The sequence below is a fragment of the Aspergillus alliaceus genome, assembly GCF_009176365.1.
Source record: "Aspergillus alliaceus strain CBS 536.65 unplaced genomic scaffold BDW43scaffold_2, whole genome shotgun sequence".
Classification (NCBI taxonomy): domain Eukaryota; kingdom Fungi; phylum Ascomycota; class Eurotiomycetes; order Eurotiales; family Aspergillaceae; genus Aspergillus; species Aspergillus alliaceus.
Window position 1 is genome coordinate 1570639 of NW_022474685.1, and position 20526 is coordinate 1591164.

At 48.7% G+C, this 20526-nt stretch overlaps 6 protein-coding genes across 6 annotated transcripts; 3 read left to right on the forward strand and 3 right to left on the reverse strand.

Moving 5' to 3' along the window:
• Positions 1-568: 568 nt before the first annotated feature.
• BDW43DRAFT_319448 (uncharacterized protein) lies at positions 569-2409 on the forward strand (the record flags this gene model as incomplete). Its single annotated transcript, XM_032048917.1, has 6 exons — positions 569-752; positions 822-940; positions 1000-1061; positions 1116-1141; positions 1191-1540; positions 1605-2409. The coding sequence occupies 6 exons, from the start codon at positions 569-571 to the stop codon at positions 1881-1883; spliced, it is 1020 nt and encodes a 339-aa protein (XP_031906085.1). The 3' UTR covers positions 1884-2409.
• Positions 2410-2483: 74 nt separating this feature from the next.
• BDW43DRAFT_306129 (N-terminal protein methyltransferase) lies at positions 2484-3233 on the reverse strand (the record flags this gene model as incomplete). The annotated part of the gene is made up of 1 exon (XM_032045958.1): positions 2484-3233. One exon carries the CDS (start codon positions 3231-3233, stop codon positions 2484-2486), a length of 750 nt encoding a protein of 249 aa, XP_031906086.1.
• Positions 3234-3671: 438 nt separating this feature from the next.
• Positions 3672-5071, forward strand: BDW43DRAFT_296558 (uncharacterized protein; the record flags this gene model as incomplete). The annotated part of the gene is made up of 4 exons (XM_032044233.1): positions 3672-4241; positions 4428-4488; positions 4536-4647; positions 4714-5071. The coding sequence occupies 4 exons, from the start codon at positions 3672-3674 to the stop codon at positions 5069-5071; spliced, it is 1101 nt and encodes a 366-aa protein (XP_031906087.1).
• Positions 5072-5211: 140 nt separating this feature from the next.
• BDW43DRAFT_261044 (FMP27 family protein) lies at positions 5212-15056 on the reverse strand. The gene is made up of 3 exons (XM_032040268.1): positions 6104-15056; positions 5953-6050; positions 5212-5897 (listed from the first exon to the last, which is right to left on the reverse strand). Exons 1-3 carry the CDS (start codon positions 14615-14617, stop codon positions 5843-5845), a joined length of 8667 nt encoding a protein of 2888 aa, XP_031906088.1. The 5' UTR covers positions 14618-15056; the 3' UTR covers positions 5212-5842.
• A 454-nt stretch (positions 15057-15510) lies between these two features.
• BDW43DRAFT_76254 (uncharacterized protein) lies at positions 15511-16818 on the reverse strand. Its single transcript, XM_032050484.1, has 4 exons — positions 16689-16818; positions 16460-16573; positions 16278-16394; positions 15511-16200 (listed from the first exon to the last, which is right to left on the reverse strand). Exons 1-4 carry the CDS (start codon positions 16765-16767, stop codon positions 15890-15892), a joined length of 621 nt encoding a protein of 206 aa, XP_031906089.1. The 5' UTR covers positions 16768-16818; the 3' UTR covers positions 15511-15889.
• A 787-nt stretch (positions 16819-17605) lies between these two features.
• BDW43DRAFT_76281 (translation initiation factor 4B) lies at positions 17606-19910 on the forward strand. Its single transcript, XM_032050485.1, has 7 exons — positions 17606-17823; positions 17913-17969; positions 18021-18065; positions 18150-18152; positions 18214-18291; positions 18345-18635; positions 18687-19910. Exons 1-7 carry the CDS (start codon positions 17820-17822, stop codon positions 19700-19702), a joined length of 1494 nt encoding a protein of 497 aa, XP_031906090.1. The 5' UTR covers positions 17606-17819; the 3' UTR covers positions 19703-19910.
• The last annotated feature ends 616 nt before the right edge of the window (positions 19911-20526 follow it).

Here is a 20526-nt window from a genome sequence, read left to right on the forward strand (position 1 = left end):
ACAATGGGATGGAACCAATATTAACAAACTCTCTTCCGGTCTTTGATCCTTTCGGGACTTGTATGTACGGTATCTAGTGAGTGTATCGGGTATGGATGAATATTGTAGGTATTGATTGAATGTGATTTTGGTGTTGTCCTCGACATACCTAAGACAGAAGTATTACCTCCATAATGCTATTCTTGTATAAGTATGGATAAATGACATCACGGGGTCCGGGTTACGTCAGGCATGTTGTTGTTCGCCCAAAAACAAAACCAGAAAGTCTAATACTTTACAGCAAGAAAGGTAAAAAAAAGTTTCCGGTCCAATTTCTTCCCTTTCGACCTAGAAAACCTGCTACAGCAATAAATAAAAACCCATCGTCTACACGCGCATTGACAGCGGCGAAATTCATATTCCTACTCAGCCCCCTCCGTTCCTCGCCACTCACCCTCGTATCAATTTCCACCACTCTTCGATCACGCCATGAATTACATCGCATAACAACCTCAATCCCTATCGCAACCCCCATCGTCGTGCTTCTTCGATGTCCGAATATCCTCCGCCATCGCTGGGGCCCGCAGCGATGGAAGAAGGAACCGCCAGTACTATCACTGCTCCCTTGGAACCTCCACCGCTCCCCTACTCACTACGGACAAGGAAGAAGTCAATCGCATTTTTCTGGATACTGTTTGTTTTTGATACCCTTGCCCAGCCTGTAGCACTCTACTTTGGTCTATGGTACGGCACGAACCTATCGCATAACTTGGGTACGTCCCTTGCATACATAACTTTGGGTGTATGGTATGACAACCGCGCTGACTGACTTGTACCATTAGTCTTCACCATTGTGACGGCTGCGTTGGGCGGAATCTCGGTATTTGAATACTTCTATCGGCTCTATAACTTGTTTCGAAAAGATTCTCACGCCCGGCCGTTGAACGCTCGGAAGTCATGGGTACGCCCGATCACGGTTCCTCGAGGTTGGATATATCGAATACTGACATGTCATGCTAGTTGGACTTCTTTCATATCAACTTCACAATCGTCTGGTTGATCCTCGCCGTTGAGCTTATCGTGTAAGGGTCCATGATTTTGAAACGTGGAATTCCGGTGGACTGACCCAAAACTAGAGGAACGGTGCAAGAAGAGCCTTATGGTAATGACCCCGCTGTTCATTCCCTCACCTATGCTTATAATCCCTACAGTGCGGCTAGTAGCCATGGTACTCCCAAGTGTTATGTTCTACTTCGGTGGTGTCTATCTGGCCCTGGATATCCTCCGTGTCCTCGGTTTCAAGGCTCCGTTCCGAATTTCTTCGACGCCAAAGGGCTCTACAATGCCGACGGCCCTATACGTCATGATCGAAGATGTGGTCGCGGTTGATGGAGGTGGAGGCCAGAAATACCGGTATGCTCTTCGAGTCCGGTATTTATCCAGCCCATACTTTCGGCGTATGTTGTTTCAAATGAATTGCTTCTGGGCCGGAGGTTCTATCATTTTCGCCGCCGTCATCACTGCTCTTGTCTTCACCACGCCAGCACCAGTCGCATACACAGTAAGCTACCCGTCCGGACACAGATGGTCAAATGTTCGAGAGCTGACAAGAACGCGCTTTATAGCTTGGATGGTCCTTACCTTTCGCTTGGGCCGGCGTCTGGACACTAATTACCATCCCATGGATCCAGAGCGACCTTCGTCGGGAGAAGAAAGCCTGGGCGGAAAATCGCGGTCAAGGAGGCATTCCCTACACGGATGACATCAGCGCGCCTACAGATCAGACTAGGCTAGAGACAATGCATGAACATCTGCCCAATTTATGGCCTTGGGGCCGCGAGAAAAACAAGAAGGAAAAGCCGTCAACCCAGTCCACACCCACAGATGGCCAGTCAAACGTGTGATTCATTGACCGTTCATATGACGGAAATGCTAAAAAAATTCTATTCATTCTCCCCTTCCTGTTTATCACCTTTGCGTGCTTGGCAAGCACGCTTACACGGACATAATGGTTCATTGGCAACACTGGTTGGCTTAACTACGCTAAGAGCTCTGATATATCACCTCGACGGGTACTGAGTATAGTGACCCAGATGTGAACAGCAAAGCTTATGACGAGATGTGTAAACGTGTACCCAATGTATTGTATATAGATACCCTAGCTCTATTGGATTCCGGCCAAATGTACATTTTTACCCGATATATGTGTTAAGCTGTTGATGAGGCTGCTAGTTAAGCTTAAAGTAGCCACTTCAATCGCACTCAAATCACTATCATGGTCGATTGAGTCTCATCCTAATCCAACGTCAACCCCCGTCCACAGTGGGCAGGGCTGCCAAGCTTTGTGACGCGGCGGACGTGCACGCCCCACGAGCTTGGCCTTGGGGCAGCAGGACGTCGCAATACGTCTAGACACAGATAGCTTCGCCCTGTGCAAGCCCGTTGAAAGATCTTGTATCGGTATCCAAGGGTTCAAAGGCCCATCAAATCTCTCAAGTGTGGGTTCAACTCTTCGGCCGCAAAGCATAAAACCTCACAGGAAGGAGCTTGAAGTTTTTCGGGAACCCCAACTGCAATTCAGATGTGATAACAGTCAACCCAGCCTGCTTGAAGATTTCTTTGAACTTCTCATCCGTCCTCGTCACACTACTATCCTCGTCGTCATACATATCATTGCCGTTGGGATCAGTCGACTGGTTCTCTTTGACAATCGCAATTCCCGATTCTGTCAAAGATTCACGACACCTCACAAAATAGTCAACCAGCTGGGCATCCGTTAGATGTCCCACGCAAAATTGAGTCCAGATCACGTCATACTTCTTCTCCGGATACCACCCCTCCAAACCGATAGTATAAATATCGCCCACGACGCCACTCCGCTTCAGGGCGCTGCCATGTATAACCTGAGTGAACTTTTCGACCGGCTCGACTGCGTCCACTGTCTCGCATACATGGCTGAGCAGCCCCTCCGTTACACGCCCCACCCCAGCGCCGCAGTCGACTCCCAGCTTTAGTTTTCCTTCCGTTGTGCATCCCGGTACCAGTCGACGGACTTTGGACAGGAAGCTCTTCGAACCGCGTAGGTCAATGCGCGTATACCAGGGGTAACTCCCCAACATGCCCAGCATAGTGTTAGAGTTGGCGGCGACGCTGTTCCAGTATCGGATGGAAGCGGCATGGTCGATCTTGGAGTCTGCGGGGGCTGTTTCTTGGTTTTCGGGGTTGACTCCTGAGGTGACCAGTTCAGAGGCCATCGCGACGGTCTGATACTGGACGGAGTACTGTGCCATGGACGTAGTGTTTCCGTAACCCTTGAGATTTCTGATGATAAATCATCGTATCTCCGTTTGCTTATGTAAGCGCAATTTCCAGTAGACGCGCGCTCTGATTGGACGGATGGGGCAGTTATTGTCAACGTACACGACCACTCACCTACCTTATATCAACATTCTCCAGAGGTAGATGAATCAACATCAAAAGATGGACGAGTCACCGGGTGATGAGCACTTGGCTTTCACAAAATGGGCTATCTCAAAGGGAATCGAGATCAACGGTGTTGCACCAGCCCATTTCCCAGGCCGACGGTTAGGAATGATAGCAATGAAGACCATAGAAGTGAGTACGACAACAGACTCAACCGCACACGCCTGTCTCAGTAGCTGACTTTATACTATAAAAAGGAGGGTGAGGTCATGCTCACCGTCCCGCAATCGGTGATGCTGTCCATTGACTCCATCCCCTCTTCATTCGTAGATCGTTTCCCAGAAGGAACATCTATCCATGGTATTCTAGCTGCATATCTCACACATGGAGATGCCAAATCTCTGAAAGAGCTAGATGCATGGCGCAGCGTCTGGCCAAGCTGGCAGGAGCTTGAAGATAGCACGCCAATACTGTGGCCAGCACATCTTCGACGATCAAATTCAGCTTACGAAGACGATGACAATCTGTCTGGACCAAGTCTCCTCCCTCCCTCTGTATCTGGGCTCTGGAATTCCTTCGAGAAGGTACCAGTCGGCGTCGACTACGACACCAGGTATCAAAACATGCTCGCACAAGAGGAAAAACGGCTCAGACGCGCCTGGGAACAGATCCTAACCGTTTTCCCTGACACAGAGTGGAAGACATTCGCCTATTACTGGCTCATTATCAACTCGCGGAGTTTCTACTATATATCACCTGGAAAGGGTGAACCAGAAGACTGGAACGACGCCATCGCCATGGTTCCTTACGCGGATTATTTCAACCACGAAGATAACGCAGTGCGTCTACCCACTACTCCCCGAACTTGCAGAATGGAAACTCACAGACAATTCCAAAAAGGCATGCGAAGTCCGCTTCGACCACATAGATTATACATTCACAGCAACAAGAAGATACGGTAACTACATCCCTCCCCTAACCCCACCCGCATCATCTCAATAACAAAAAAATAACACCCCGCAGAGAAAGGTGAAGAAGTCTATATGAGCTACGGTGCCCACTCCAACGACTTCCTCTTCGTCGAATGTCAGTCCCCTCCTCCTCCACTTACCACTAACCCTAACAAAAACCAGACGGTTTCTTCCTCAACACCAACGCCTCAGACTCCATCTACCTAGACGACATAATCTTCCAAGACCTATCAATTCCTGATAAAAAAGACCTAGTGCACAACGACTCCTTCGGGTACGTTCGCAACTCACCCAACCTGACCCCATCTGGCACTAACAAAAGTTAATTTAAAAACAAAAGCAACTTCGAAGTCACGACGGAAGGCGTAGGTGCTGGAATCGAGATAGCCGCATGTTTGAAATACATGTCGAAACGGGACTTCAGGATTTATATCGAAGGGCGGTCGAAACGGGCGTTTGATGCGGAGAAGTCGGCGGAGATTATTCGGGGTTGGATTGGGGTTTATATTCGGGAATGTGAGGAGACGGTTGGGATTATCGGGTCGATGATTGATCAACTGTCTGGGTCTAGGAAACTTGGCAGGGATAAAAAATGGGAGAAAGAACGGTTGGAGATGTTGCGGAGCAGGTGGGGGCAGATTCGGGGGATTTGTGAGAAGGCTATGGAGGCTGTTGGTCGGGCTCAGGAGGTTGTTTGATTTGCAATTTGAATGATGAATATTATTTAGACATTTGGTGAGGTGAGTTATCTACAGAAAGTATTGCTTGTAACGTCTTGGGTTTGTGCAGGAACCATTGTTTGCTACTTCAAGATAATGTAGATTTTAGATTGTAGAGTAGATAACGCAGCTACTAAACAGGTCAAGAACTTTCAATGTACAGAATAACGCTGAGGATAACCCTTCCAATACACCGTCTATCTATACACCACCCCGATATATACCCAATACATGTGTCCCATCTCCAGCTGCGCCTAGCTGGACTGGAGAGGCCCTTCTAACCTGCCCTGCTCCCCATGCTGAAATCATGAAAAAGAAAAGAGAAAAGAAAAGAAAAAAAATGTATACACACCCCAGAAACAAAAGTGAGCTCAAAGAGCCACGATAGCAAAGACTAAGACTTTATAAGCAAGGTATGGCAACGGAAGAATAGCAATTAACCAAGCAGGTAAAAGAGCAAGGGCACAGAAGGGCCAAGGTAGGACAGTAAAGCAAAACATGTTTTATAATATGAAGTCAGTGAAACAGATTGACGCCTATATACGACCCATTGCAATTGGGGGTATCTCGTAGTAGGAAATGGCAGGTCACGAAAGTGTAACGTCGAAAAATGGGAGGATATGAAGAAATGGTGAGGAATGTGAAGCTGGTTTTGTTCCCTCCGGCACGGTTGCTAAAGCTATATAAGACGCGTCTTGTTTTTGTCTTTTCTTGGTTCTTTATAACAGTTGTGTTTGATCTGAGGAATGATCACTTGCGAGACGGCATCAGCTTGCGGCCAAAATTACGGATCGTCATCCTGTGACTTAATCGATTGTTAATACGAATACAATACATCGTTTGCCATAGATTGAGCTCACCTCTCATCAGCACCGTCCCAACGCTTGGTTTCGGAACGCGCAATAGCAGTGCCCGAAGTCATGGGCCGCGATGGTGGGTTCACGATCCTACGAGATTGCTGTAAACCAATTAGCGACACTCTTAATCATCCAAGAATAATTCAGCGCCAACCTCCCAACGAGCATCCACGTCTACTTCGCTTGCAGATCGAGCGTCAGACATCAACCCGCCTTGCTCAATACTGAGCATACTGGATCCTAGAGAGTTCGACCGGACGAGCCGAGAACTCCCAGAATGAACAGACCTCTGCGACTGAGACTCTGAGTACTCGCTGTTCGAGTCCTGACTCGTTTGACTCTTGTCGGATATCGTCACCGCTGCACTATCTGGATTATGCACAAGCTGAGAAGAATGCACAATGTCTCGATATTTCTTCTGCTGTTGTTTCGTAGGCCGATGATGTGAAAACTTATTCCCGAGTATTGCTGGTGCGTGGGAAATCAGAGCCTTGATGACGTCCTTCTTTAACCTTAAGGCCAAGTCCAGATTAGACCATGTTTTGTTCCGATACTCCAGAACTGGGAGGCGGAAGACAAAGTCGTGAATGTCCTCCAAATTATGATCTCCTTTGCCTTTGTAGCTCATGCAAAGCACGACATCGTGAACCTTGACATGGGCTAGAGTCATGTAGTTCGATGCGCGAGACATCATCTGAGACAGATCATCTGTGGCCGCTTTGGATTTGGCACTTCTATTGGGCAGCTTGAACTTCTTTCCTCTGTCCTCGCCAACAGTGGTACTCGAACCATTTGCAATAGTCTTGTCTGTACCCTGCCTCGATAATAACCGTAAGCTGTCAGCTGATCTCTTGGTGGATAAACCTCCGCTGGTTGATGGGCGCACTGCCGGACGAGAGGGTTCAAGTCGGTTGTTATCTTTATGGATATGTGTCATCGCAAGGCCTTTGAGGTGGGATGAGCGTGCCGACCGTGGTCTAGCATCTTCAGCGGACGTTAGCGTTGGTTGTAACCTGAGCTCGATAGCGCCTGGTCCCTTATGTAGGTCATCTGTCGAGACGTCACTGTTGCCATGCGCGCTTCGAGGTGGAGCCGGACTTTCCGTCTCCTCATCCTCGTCTGAATCGTCCAGCGGTTTCACATTCTTGATCATCATGGGCGAGAATCCCCCATTTTCGAAAGCACTCGAGCCGACGTTGGGGAAAATGTACTCGAATACCTTTTGGCCAAGCTCATGTTCGAGTTGAATCTTGAGTGGGAAAAGTGACACCCGGAAATCATCCACAACGGGTATACCAGCAACAGCTTCGAGCATGTGCCACTTGACCTTGATCATGTAATCATCCGGTGAGTCCAGAGGCTTGGCTTGGTCGAGGTACGGTACAATGATCTGGGGGTATATGGCGTCTGGGAGGAGATTCAACCCATACAGTCGTTCAACTGCCACGAGATTGTGATTAGAACCATCACTGTTATCAGTCCGATCAAATTCTGCATTCCGCAGCTGGAACTCGACCAATGGCTCGGATTCGTCCTTCATAAGGTGCCAGACAACCTCGTGGGCGGATATATTCCAACGCAAAATACCGTGAGCCCCCGAGAATGTCGGATCGATCCTCCGCTGAGAAGTTGTTATTGCTTTCATCAAGAAAAACAATTCATCTTCGCATTGAGAAAGGTCTTTTTCAAGCTCCAATCTATCTTCCCAGCCTTTCTTATCCAAATATTTGGCGTGAACTTGGAAATGCTCCTTGATCTCTTCCAGATGCCGAATACGGGATTGCAGTTTGAATACCATCTCCGGTGCGCCTCTGAGGTCGCTGAAGTCGGAACTGAGCATAATTCTCTCCAGGCGTTCATTTCGGACTTTCTCGAGAGGCTCACTGTAAAGCAGCAAGTCAAGCACAATGATGTACATGGAGTAGTATTCAGCTGAATCACAGATAGCGCGGAAATGAGGGAACTCGACGCTGATTTGATCTATTCTGGATTCTTCGACGCTGGAACCACGTTCCTCATCAAGCTGTCCTTTTGCAACCTCTTCGTTATACTTCAGACGAAGGTTGTTATATTTATCATATCTCAAGCTGGCAGAAGTCTTCTGAACAATTCTCGAAAAGCCAAACGGATTCAATTCGAAATCGAACATGGCCTCGATAGTCAACCAAGGCGGCCATGCTGAGCCTGGAGAATTGCCGTACTTGTTGCCTGCATAGAACTGCAAGTGTTTCATTAGGTTCTTCTGTGTTGCAACGAAGAATTGGGCACCATCCATTTCAAGCGAGAAGCGACGCTGCACCAATCCACTAACATCGTCAGAAACACGCTCCTTGTCCATGATTGACACCACTTTTAGTTGCATGCCCTTTGCCGCAACCAGGACAACCGACTTTTGGTTTTTCTCGCTCTGGAGCTGGATCTGAGGAGCGATAAGTCGCAGGTGGTAACTGTTTTGGGGTGTAAATTCCGGCGAAATATTTTCACTGGAATCATCAGACTTTGTACTAGATTGATTCTTCTGGTCTGAGTTTTCTTGTTCTTCTGCATTCACAAAACGTTTCGCATCATTGAGCAGCTGCTCGATGCGATCCTCCACACTGCCGTCCTCTTCGTTGTCCACAAGGCCTCGGACGTCCGAAGGTCGCCTTGACGCGCACTTGAACAACTTAGAATGCCGTCTCTGGTTCTTGCTTTGCTCGTCGACGATATCAAGAATGAATTTAACAGCCCTTCGAGACATGTAATATACAAATCCACGCCTCTGGCTAACCTGGTGACTATAACGTAATATGATGTTCCTCAGGGAGTTATTCCATTTCAGCTGAGAATTATGTATGATGAAGCGATTGTTGAAATTGGTAGCAAATTCATCATGCGGTGACGAGTACAGACCGTCCATATCCGCATCCTTGCCTTCATTAGTTGATTCTGCGTCCGTTCCGACTCGACTGGTAACATCAGCAGCGATATTCTCGGGGATTGGCTTAGTTGAAGACCTTTCCTCACGTGCAAGTTGCCGCTCGAGACGCTGAAGCGCAGAGGCAAGAAACATCCGCCGCCTAGCGAGAGACTGTGCCTGCTTGACATAATTCTCATGCTCGGTCTGCAAATGAGGTTCATGATCGACCGACTTGGCCATGCGAAGTTCTTGCTCCCCAATTGTACGTTCCCACTCCTGAACCTGTGATTCAACATGGGAAAGACGCTCCCTTATCAGCTCCATTTGCACTCTGCGGGGTTCATTACTCTCGGACATAACACATTCGTGGGTAGGCTCGTTTCCGAAGCTACTGTAGCCTGTCTCGTCTGGGCTTATGTCACCATGGTCTGTCTGGCGGAAATAGGTAAACCGTGGTGTAAAAGCTAGAGGCAATATTTGCGTTCGAGGATTCGATTCCTGAGGAAGGATCCAGTCCAGCTCCACAAAATCATCCATATCGATCCAATCAAGGTTGTGGTCTGGAATAGTGAACCGAGAGAGATCAACAGATGGAACAGGTTGCTGGAATGATGAGATTATATCATCCTTATTTTGCTCAATATCATCCAAGTTCGTCCCTTTGATACTAGCGGAAACAGCTCTGAAATCTGCAGCCTGCAAATCTAGCTCAGCTTGGTTTATCCGCATGGCACTTGCTTGAGTCTGTTTAAGGCGTCCTTTTGCTTGCGTCTTAACCAGCTCACGTCTTTGATGAACATCAAGCTTCAGACTGTCAAGGCGAACCTTCAGTCCTGTTGCTGTGACGACATCCTCGCCATAGTCTTCACGATCCTTGTGCTTGTAGATGTGGGCCACAAACAAGGGGGCAAAGAGCAGTTTATACTTGACAGTGGCAAGATGACGGTTGAACTTTTTGCTGGTCTTGGTAATGCCGGGCCACAGTGGGCCTTGACGAACAGGAAGTGACATGACTCCAGAGAAAAGGGACCACCAGTTGAAAAAGTGGGTGAAGAACCGCGGGGTGAGATGAACTGTGTTGTAGCTTGTGGATGATTGGCAATGGTCGATGGACCAGTCCCTGCTTTCTGGGGCAAGCACGGAGATGGAAAGATGAATATGATTGCTCCGGAACCCACGGTAGGCGTCATAAAATTCATGTTCTGAGGGATCAACATATTTAGGATTCCGGAGAACAACTTCATAGTGAGGCCTAAATTGGAACGACCGCCGGTTTTCATCAACATTACGTTCAAAAACGAGGCCTACACCCCATTTCACCTCGCCTGATAATTTCATCACAACCTTTTTGAAGTGGGCCGCGTTCTTCATCACACTTGACGTTGTGCTTTCCAGATCCTGAGCCGTGGCTTCGGCCATAAAGCGGGCTTCGTGACTGTAGTCAGGGATTGCAAGCACATACTCCCCACTACTGACACTCATAAACTCCTTTGGATCGTCGCTGGTGTGTACTTCCCACTTGACATCCTTGCGCCAGCACATGACAAACCCGCTACCAAAGCCGGTTACGACATACGGATCACGGGAGCCTTTCAAACGCAAGTGAACATCCCCATCTTCTTTCCAAAGAATCCTAATCCGGGAATGGAAGCTCAGTCGGATCTTGTCCCAAAAGCCAACCCTGTCGGACGGATCGATTTCCGGTTTAGTGAAACCCTCTATAATTTTCATCATGTCCTGTATGACGGGTTGATAGGACATGCCCCAGGAAATACTCGTTGGAAGACTCGTGTTGATCTCGATAGTCGGATCGGAGTATGTCTTGACGGGGCTGACTGACCGCCAAACTTTCATCTCGAACGGAGGGCTTTTGGTCCCATCTGGAAGTTCACTTGAGGGGACAAGCTCTACTTGGACTTGTCTAGCTGATTTATAATCGCGATACTCTTCGGCAATCACGAAGTTGGTTCGGAGTGACCAGCTTGGCAGTCTTGGTGATTGCCCGGGGCGCAAAGCCGGTATGTGCAACAGGTCCAAGGGATAGTCCCTCAAGTTGACGCGTGCTTCTCCCATATCCAACTGGAAACTCATCGGAATTAGTAGAGCGTATTGCGTAGACAACGGCATGCCCTTTCCAATCCTGTGAAGGAACGTTGGATAATCTTCCAAAGGAAAGGATGGCTTGTCGATGACTAAATTGATGTCGCTTATCAAAGCCGCCATAAGAGCAGGCCTGTTAGGAATGGAGAGCACCGTCTCTGTCTCCTCGACGTCTTCAGGTGGTTCATCAGCTCCAGAGAAGAGACTCCGTACTTCCTTGATTGAGGTACCCTGGAATTTTAGAGCGCCATCTATTTTCTTCTTCCAGCTTCGCGCGTTATACTCCTGAAGTCGATACCAGGCCACTTCTGCAGATATCTTTGATTCACCCGAAAAACAAGCAGCGCCCTCGGGGTCATAGCGGAATCTTCTTCCCCGCCCACGCTTACTATCATCTGTGTCGCCAGTACTTGGCCTTGCATCGGCACTTTTGCTTCTTTTCGACTCACCACTAACTCGGTCACTGCGAAGGGTTCTGTGGCTGGACTTTGCACGCAATCTAGATGAGGCGCGCCGTTGATCACATTCTTTAAGCTTCTGGAGCTTCAGCTCGTATGCCTCGTCCCTAGCCAGGCGTTGGCGTTGTTCCATGAGGCCAGCACGATATATGCAACCTAGTTTCCATTCGAATGCATCATCTTCCATCTCAAACAGTAGTGCTTTGCTACGCAGCGATATCCTTGGCACTTTCTTTGGTTCCTCCGGGTCTCTTGATGAATCAAACTCGGCTGAATGATTCTTGAAGCGGTGATGAAGCTGCTTGATCGCCTTTGCTGTATTAATAACGTTGTCGAAAATGCGATGCATCACCATGTGATGGGGAACACCTATACGAATGAAATCGGCCCATAGATCTATCGACTTCTCTTCGGTAGTATTGACGCCCTGCTTCAATTTGGCAGTGCGGAGATCGAGCCTAACATTATTCATACCAATGATACGTGCCCAGACACCCTTGAGCTTTGGTGCCTCAGCATGTAACCGAATGAGATGAGCTCGAACAAATGGAACGGAGAGTCGGTGTGAACCAGCAGTAAGTCCATAAACTTGGAGCAGCATCGGAGGATCTGCAGGAAGGAACGTTTTGACCTGAACGATAGTAACTCTCACATCCACTGTAACGAGTTCATTTCTCTGCGAGAATAGACGAGGCGATGAAGGAGGCGAGTTCCATGGAGACGGCATCTGGGTTGCTGTTTCTGGCGAACGTCGGAAGAAGGCGTTCTGAATTACGGACGCGGCAACTCCTATGCAGTAATAACGATAAAGGGAGTACTGGAGATAGACTCCCTTTACCACGGAGTTGATATGGAAGATAGGTCCAAGGCGGTCGCTTAATGTGCTCAAAGCCACTTCAAACCTAGGGAGCGAAAAGAAAGGCTCCGCCTCCAGATAGTCTTCAGATTCTATAACAAATCCCTCGAAGCCACGAACATGTAGGGCAAGTCGCCTCCCATCTGCAGCACCGCGTTGTGTCTGCCTTGGTGGAGACGTGGGAGGAAACCTAAAGGGCGACTCGTCGCCGATCGTAGAATGACTCGGAGTCCGTCGCCGCACGATGCTCACATTAGGTTGCTCGGGTTTTTGTGCTCTATAATCCGCTGTCCACGAATGGAGCTGGAGGGAGACGCCACGAGAAACCTCAGAGACCGCTTCATCGATTCCGGCGATTTCTAGACTAAGGCTCGTGGCTTCAAACTGGAACCGAACCAGCCATGGAGGGAGGCGCCTCAGAAGGCTAGGCTTGCGCTCTTCGAGCGACATGGAAACTCTCTTCTTCGGCTTGACTTGGGCCCGGAACTGTTCAATGACTTGCTGAATGCCTCGGTTGACATCCCCATTGACCATATGTGCCGAACATGTATTCAGCGATCCGGAAGCGATCACGCATACCTCTGGAGACGCGCTAAGAAGGACTTTTAGTTCCATATTCTCCGTTGTGAGTAAATTATGCTTGACTCCTAGAGGCGTTTGGTAGTATAGTTGGTGAGACGCCACCCGGCAAATAGATGATAGGGAGTAATGAACCCCGCCCTCTGATGAATGGGAAGACTCTATATCGAGTGATATTGAAGATATAGAGCAGATGAGTAGGTTGTAATCTTCCGCCGAAGGATCGGGGACCTGAGATACGGGCAAAACGAATCGTAGCACGGGTTCATGAACTGAGAGCTTGATACTCGCCTTGGGGAGCAACCGGGAGATCAATCGGTGATTGTTTTTCTTCTTACCACGAGAGGAAGATGCTCTGTCCTGGGCCAATCCCAGAAGCCGAGATACATGCCTTGGTTCTAAATCGATGGAAGGAGATGTTATCACAAGGTTTGCGAAGAGGATGTTGGTATTTCGCTCTTCCGGGTTCCATTCACTAAATGAGCTGATTGTCTTTGATGGAAGTGTCGTTTTTATTGTTGTCGTGGCCATAGGTATGTAAAGGATATTGTCCGTCTCACCCGAGCTGTCATCCAAGCTGACTGAAAGGGATATAGCAGCAAGGAGGGCTTGATGAGCTATGTCATTCCGCTGGAAATACATGCGATGTGCGGGGCTGTTCTGATCCATACGATGAAGATCAATGCCTATCTCATGGGATATAATATTCAGATAGACAGAACTCTGTTTCGGCGAAGGTGGCTGGATGGCTCGCGATAGCCTGAAAAAGCTCAAGGCTATCTGGATTTCCTGTATTCCCCGCAGGAGGGAGCTGGCAAACTCTTTCGAATCGGCAACGGTCTGGACAAGTGCATCGTCCTGACTCCCAGGCTTATCCAGTTCTTCCACGAAATCAGCAAAAGACACCTCATCGTCGGCTTCATGCTTCGAGGCTTCCGAAAAGGATTGTCTAAACTTCTTGATCCGTTGCGCGAGTGTCATCAGATCGTCATAAGGAATATGCATCCTTCCAACTTTTAAAGCGATCGACGCATCCCTAAGCCCTTCAAGATCTTTGTGCAGGATCCCATGTACATTTACTCCAATGTTGTCGAGCAATTGTGTCGGTTCACCACCATCGACTGCGAGTAGGACATTTTGCACGGTCATTATCCATTCAGCTGGACGTTGTTCACCGGATTCATATTTTTTGCGGCGGAACAGCTTCCCTCTGTCTACCATCTTGCGTCTAGTGTCCACCGCCAATGACAGAGTTCCCACCTGAATCTGGCCAGCTTCGACAAAGTTGACAGTAGTGTTGACAGCCACGACGTCCACCAATTTCAACCAGTGTATTTTGCGATGCAGCCGTTTCACTTGCTCTTTTAACCTTGTCAGCGTCCTCCACGTCTTGCTCCGCCCTTCAAGCGAAGCGTTATCTTCATTCTCTGGCGGGGAAGATTCGGCTTGGTGTGGGAGCTCCGAGACATCAGGCTGATTTTCGCTGGGCTTGCCCTTTGCTAGAGCGGCGGGGTCCACGGTCACCTTCAAGTCGGACAATTGAAGGCTGAGCCATGTCGGTTGGGCAAATGAGGGAGGATGCAAAGACAGTCCCAGACCACGAAGCTCAATCTGCACTCCTTCCTTCGGGACGTATGCGATGCGACGGAGGGAGAAGTAGCCAATCCGTTGAATGGAGATTCCCGTCGCAATCCGAACGATGGCGAATATGAGAAAGGAGGAGAGGTAGAGGAGGAGGAACCCCACGAGGACCGTAGTCGGACTGAAGAGCGTCATCGCGGCTCGCGGTCAGGAGAGCTGATCCGATGAATAGGACGGGGCCCACCGCAACAATTGAATCATCGAGATACGAGACTGGGGGCCGTTAGTAAATCCTGGGAGATATTGATGAGAAATGCCGTCAGTTTTTTGCTTTCGTCTGAGTTTAATTTTTATTTAAATTTTTTCTTCCACGGTGGGGAGCACCTCCGAAGCATTCAATCTTCGAAGGGCTCGAAGCCAGCGAGGAGACACTCCGTTAAGACCGGAACTGTACACCAGCCGGAGAAGCGACGCAGGAGGAACTTGAGAGCTGCGAGTTACTCATGCTTCTGGACGGATCGATAAAAGAAAGATGTAGAGAAAAGCGAAAAGTGTACAATATTAGGACGGGCGACCCCGGTCGGATGAACCATAGATCTATCCAACTTTCATGTAAGCAAAAGACAAGTCGAACCAGTTGGACTACTAGTCGTTAGTCGTAGAGGTCGCAGGCGGGCAGAACTGGAAGCGGAAAGCCGCCCACTTGGACCCAGACTGGTAGGCTTCCGGTCTGGACGGTCGGCTGTCTCGGCTTATTCCAGCTACGAACTAAATGGGTCGGTTCCACGCAGCATTTTACCCATTTCGACCACGCATGTCATATACTGCCCCTATTTTCCCTGTCTATTGCTGACTGGTCTCCTCAGTTCCTTGCATTTCGACGATGTTTCATCGGAATAAAAGCTTTCCCCAGGAGACTTCCTCTCACCAATCATTTCCCTGCGTACTAAATGATTGTAACGACGTGTCCAATCGTTGCCTCTTAACCCCATGGTCAAAAGTCGCAGTTTACTAACTCGGTTATGAAGATCTGGCCTGTCAAATTTCTTAAAAATAAAAATATATATAGTGTAGATAGAGATTATATAGCTAATAGTACAGACCATCATTTCCGGTAAACTAATATACAAATTGATTTACGGAGTACTGTATTGTATGCATGTCCAAAGAAGGCTCGCCCTAGCACTTCCATGATTATCTCCTCAAATCATCTCCTGCAAGACAAATTATGGAGCGCATAACATTTCTTTCCTCCACAAGATTCTTCAGGCTGGAGGCATATAATTACTCTGGAAATAAATCATAAACAAACCCTCGCCTCTTGTGCCACTTTCATGGCGGGCATCTCTAGGCAACGTGGATACCTGGCGTTCGCCTAGCTTCGGTCAATTGAACAGGCAAGTCGAATAGCCATTCCAAAATGGGGGACCGTCTTCTTTCAATTTCAAGATCTCTCGCTTCTTTGCATTACTCAGTCCCAGTTTTCGGGCTCCCTGCGTCTACTCCGCGGAGCTTGGATTTTTCAAGTTCTTCAATCTTTTCGTCGAGGAGCGCCATTTCGGCCTCAATACTTAGCACTTTTTCGCTCAAGATCCCTCTATAGTCATCATCAGAGAGAGTCTTGAGTGGGATCCATTTCGAGTCGGCGATCCGCTGGATGATCGGCTTAGACGGCGTATTCGCATGCTCTATTTGCCATTTGTCGATCGCATTATAAGAGCCTTGCCCGAGATAGCCTAGTAGCGAAAAAACGACAACCCCTGGAATGAGGCGGCCTCCTGATCGTTGTCAACACGTCAGTCAACAGCATTGGATTGCCACCATATGGCTAATAAATTCTTAGAGGGTTGAGTACCCATTAATCTAGTCACAGCTCCGCCAGCAATTCCTCCAGACAAGGCGCTGACATAAGCGCGCTGTTTCGGAGAAGCATTATCTTCATAATGAAGTTTCAAGATGTTGCTTCTCAGCCCTGCAAAGAGAAGTTCAACATCAAAAATTCTCAAGTCCTGGGAAGAAAGAGGGTAGAAAGCTTACACCAAAAGGAGGTTCCACAGGCAAACCAGTGGATACCACAAGAGATAGAGTGTATCACAGGATGACGTGCTCGAACAACACCTGCAATCCCTCCATAGATGAGGCCTGCAGAGCCTGCATTGTGAACCAGTAAGCAACCAGATGGTAAAAAAAAAATTTTTGTACCGAGGAAGTACGTCTTTCATGCGAATGGACACAGGATGGTTCTTTGAAGAAAACCAACACTAACCGCTCAGAGCTCCCACCTTCAGGGTAGATAATAGATCATTCGACTCTAAATCTGGGGTTTGATGATCTTGTCCACTCATCTTGCGAACCGTCAGGACCGCAACTTGGAAGTTATATTCGCATCTAGATACACCGCCGCTCCCATTGGCATCTTTTATTGTCTGTTGGACGAAGGGCGGTCGTGCACGTGATATGTATGATTATATAATACATATTCCGTTGAGCCATCTGTCGCGAGATTCCAAGTTACTCTCCAGCATTCTTCGTTATGTTTTATTTATATATTTTTCTCTAATAATATATATATATATATATTTCTCAATCTTTCGTTCGACCTATCTCCCTAACCAAACAAGGTATTCGAGTGGTTAAACCGGTCTGTTGTGTAGCATCGCTCCGGGTACTTTTGTATATAAATTTGGCGAGAATTTCCCCCTTTAGATGAAAAAAAGATTATGAATATTCATATTGTAAGGTTCTCTACTCCCCAAGTTAGGATTACTGCTGCTTTAAAAGTTTTCATTTCAATTCTATACTATGCCAACTATCCCTATGATGCTCTCTTTGTTTCAATCGAAGTAAAGCGAGTGTGGTGGTATTGTGAAAAGGGTGAATAAATAAAATACTAGGGCATTTCCAGAACAATGCCATTTGCGCGTGCACCATGCAAGGAATCCCAACCGACGAGATCAACGGCTTACTTAGATATATCTGTATGTATCTAATACTATTATTGATCCTGCGAGAAAAACTTAATTTTCTCCATAGAAAAAAAAAGAGGTGGGGAGAGTTGGTTCTCCGCAAAGCGAGGTTTTCAAAAAAAGCCCTCTCGGGTTTAGGTCGAGGCGCAAACCGAAAAGCCGCACCAACACTTTTAGAGGCTGACTTTTCTAGCGTCATCACTAAAAATTATCCTCGCGGATTAACTCACTTTCCCCTCTGTTCTTCACTGCGGAGCTCCTGCACAAACCACCCCCCATCTCACATCGTCTTGTTCAAAACTAGACGTCCCCTTTCGCATTCTTACTGCCTTCCTTCTCGGAAGTCACTTTATCTATTTATTAACCCTCCCGCGTGAGACGCGCACAAGTGCTTCCCTTGGCGCGTTTCTGGATTTCCATCAACCGCAATCATGGGTATGTTTCAACCCCTCTTAGGGATTCTCGCTTCATGACAGACCCAACCGGTCTCAGCCGACAATGGATACTGACTGTCGTCCCTCTAGCGCCCGCAAAGCAGAAAGCCCAGAAGATGTCTATCAGCACCTTCTTAGCTGATGAGAGTAAGTTAACCCCGTGAAGCTCCGTGGGGACGATCGATGCTAAATCATCAGACTATGGCTCTTGGGCCGATGAGATGGAAGACATGCCTTTGCCTGGTAAGTAGTATATACATTTTTTTAAGTAAAAAAAAAATATTGGTCTTACTTTGACAATCTTGTACTGATACCTATAATTTATAGCTGGTACGTTGTGCACCTTGCCTCACGATACCTACCTGAATGGACATGGTCTAATATGATGTAGCCTCTCAGCCTAGGTTTGACAGCGACCGCCGTTTTGGTGGCCCATCTTCTGCTGGGTTTGGCAATGGCTTTGGTGGTGGTACGCATCCCTCTCCTTTGATCCATCGATTCTTGACCTGACTCGAAAATAAGAACGTGAACGTGGCGGTTATGCCGTCAGGGAGCCCCTCCCCCTCCCCACTCAGCCCCCTTATACTGCTCACGTCGGAAACCTGTCCTTTGATGCGACTTCGGATGATATCTCTGAGCTTTTCGCCGAATGTGCTGTGACAAACGTTCGTGTTGTGGAAGATAAGTTGACGAAAGCCCCCAAGGGTTTCGGATACATCGAATTCGAGACCGTGGACGGCTTGAAAAAGGCTCTTGACCTCTCTGGCGCTACCCTTCAGGGAAGAGCCATCCGGGTTAGCATCGCAGAGCCTCGTAAGTGCTTCAACGTTGGGCTTATTACCACACATACTGACCATTTTACAGCCAAGGAACGCGACGTCAAGGAATTCGACTGGACTCGCAAGGGCCCTCTTCCCGCCCCCGAGGCTCCGCGCCGTGTGCCAGACCGCTCCTCTTTCGGACGCAACCTTGACAACTTCTCTGATGCTGGTAGTGAACGTGGTGGACGTCGCAACTTCGAATCCGACGGCAAGTTCCGCGATTTCGGTAACTGGGAACGAAAGGGTCCTCTTTCTCCAACCGGGCCAGTGAGGGAAGGTGGTCGTCCCCAGACCAACGAGGGACCGGGCTTCAGAAAGAGCTCACCTGCCTGGGGTGAAGGACGGTCTCAGGATGGCTCGAGACCCCCACGACGGGAATTCCAGGAACGGGCACCCACTGCAGCTGAACTGGACAACTCTTGGAGATCCCGGATGCGACCTGATCAGGCCAAGGAGCCTAGCAATCCTCCCTCCCCTGCTGCCGCTCCTGCATCGCCTGTCGCCCCTACAAGGCCGAGACTAAACCTTCAAAAACGGACTGTGACAGAGGCTGTGTCTAGCCCAGCTGCCAGTGGCGAATCGAAGGCCAGCCCCTTCGGTGGCGCCCGTCCGATTGATACCGCTGCGAGAGAGAAGGAAGTTGAGGAACGGCGCCAGCTGGCATTGCGGCAGAAGAAGGAGGCAGACGAGAAGGCCAAGTCTGAAAAGAGCGAGAAGCAACGACCTGCCAAGGATCAGCCCAAGGCCGAGAAGAGCGGTGCACCAGCCGATCCCAACGGCAAGGACGTTGTTGAGACCCCCCAGGGCGGGAAGAGCTTCGAGATCCTCCGGCGGGCCGGCGAGGATGAGAGTGGCATGGCTGCGGACCAAGATCAAGGAGAGGAGGCCAAACCTACTGCGAAGGCCGAAGCCTCGAACGAGGCCGCTAGCAAGGAAAATGGTAGCTGGAGGCGCGGTCCTGCTAAGCCAGCCGAAGCTGCAGCAGACGATGAAGGCTGGAGCACCGTGGGCTCAAGGCAACGCAACAATCGCCGTGGAGCCGGCCGTACGTTCGCATAGATCTAACGATACCCCGAATGCAGTCATTGTCCGACCGAAACTTCGCATTCCTTGCAGAACGAAATCTAGCTCATGAGGCTCTTCTTTTGGTGCCCCCTGCTTTGCCATCGCTTCCGGCTATCTTCGGGTAGCACGTTTCTTGAGTTTTCCTCTGCGAACAACATTCCTTTTCCCTTAATGAGATTTTTTGGCTATGTTGATGGCTGTTTGTTTTCAATACCAATCGTCCTGTCCCGCTTCTCTCTACTCCCCGTTCTTCTCTGGTTGATTCACGACTTTTTCCGTCAGTCAAGATCCTCGATTCACGTCTAGTCTCTGCTACCGTTGTCTGGCATGTCGAAAAGTTTTCTATGTTTCTTTTTTTCCCCTGTTGCTAGTTGCTCTTGAGTTTCTTTCCAAGCTAGTGATTCTCATGTATGTGGATGGACTTAGTATACACTCGTGACCTTTACGGCCGATATGGAGGGAAAGATGCTATGCTATCCTCAATGATGGTCTCTTTTTCTTCCTGGTTTCTCGGCTTCTTTGTCTCCAGTGATTCCCCCCTTTCATTGTCTTGTTCGGGATCGATCGGGGGATGGCGTGTGGAGTCCTATTCTTCTTGTTCTTCTAACGGAGCCATGTCCCTTGCTAGTTGACGAGACAGCCATGCGAATAAGATTACGACTCAGTGACTAAAGAGGTAATACCCCAGCAAAGGGAGACAAACAACGGTAGTCTATCTTAAGTCAAGGTCGACGAAGGAGAAAGCGAAAGAGAGAGGCTACTAGAATATCTCTTCCCCTTTTGCCCTCTTCAATCCCTGATACTGGTAGCTATGAACG

Excerpts from the sequence above, each read along its gene's own strand:
- BDW43DRAFT_76281 (XM_032050485.1), top strand. Across the intron at positions 17,970-18,020 it reads CACCTTCTTAGCTGATGAGA|ACTATGGCTCTTGGGCCGAT; the intron begins GTAAGTTAACCC and ends CTAAATCATCAG. Across the intron at positions 18,636-18,686 it reads GGTTAGCATCGCAGAGCCTC|CCAAGGAACGCGACGTCAAG; the intron begins GTAAGTGCTTCA and ends ACCATTTTACAG.
- BDW43DRAFT_261044 (XM_032040268.1), bottom strand. The coding sequence starts at position 14,617 with ATGACGCTCTTCAGTCCGACTACGGTCCTCGTGGGGTTCCTCCTCCTC. Across the intron at positions 6,051-6,103 it reads ACGTGGATGCTCGTTGGGAG|CAATCTCGTAGGATCGTGAA; the intron begins GTTGGCGCTGAA and ends ATTGGTTTACAG. Across the intron at positions 5,898-5,952 it reads TGGGACGGTGCTGATGAGAG|TCACAGGATGACGATCCGTA; the intron begins GTGAGCTCAATC and ends CAATCGATTAAG.
- BDW43DRAFT_76254 (XM_032050484.1), bottom strand. The coding sequence starts at position 16,767 with ATGAGTGGACAAGATCATCAAACCCCAGATTTAGAGTCGAATGATCTA. Across the intron at positions 16,574-16,688 it reads GAAGGTGGGAGCTCTGAGCG|GCTCTGCAGGCCTCATCTAT; the intron begins GTTAGTGTTGGT and ends TTCACAATGCAG. Across the intron at positions 16,395-16,459 it reads CTGTGGAACCTCCTTTTGGT|GGCTGAGAAGCAACATCTTG; the intron begins GTAAGCTTTCTA and ends TTCTCTTTGCAG.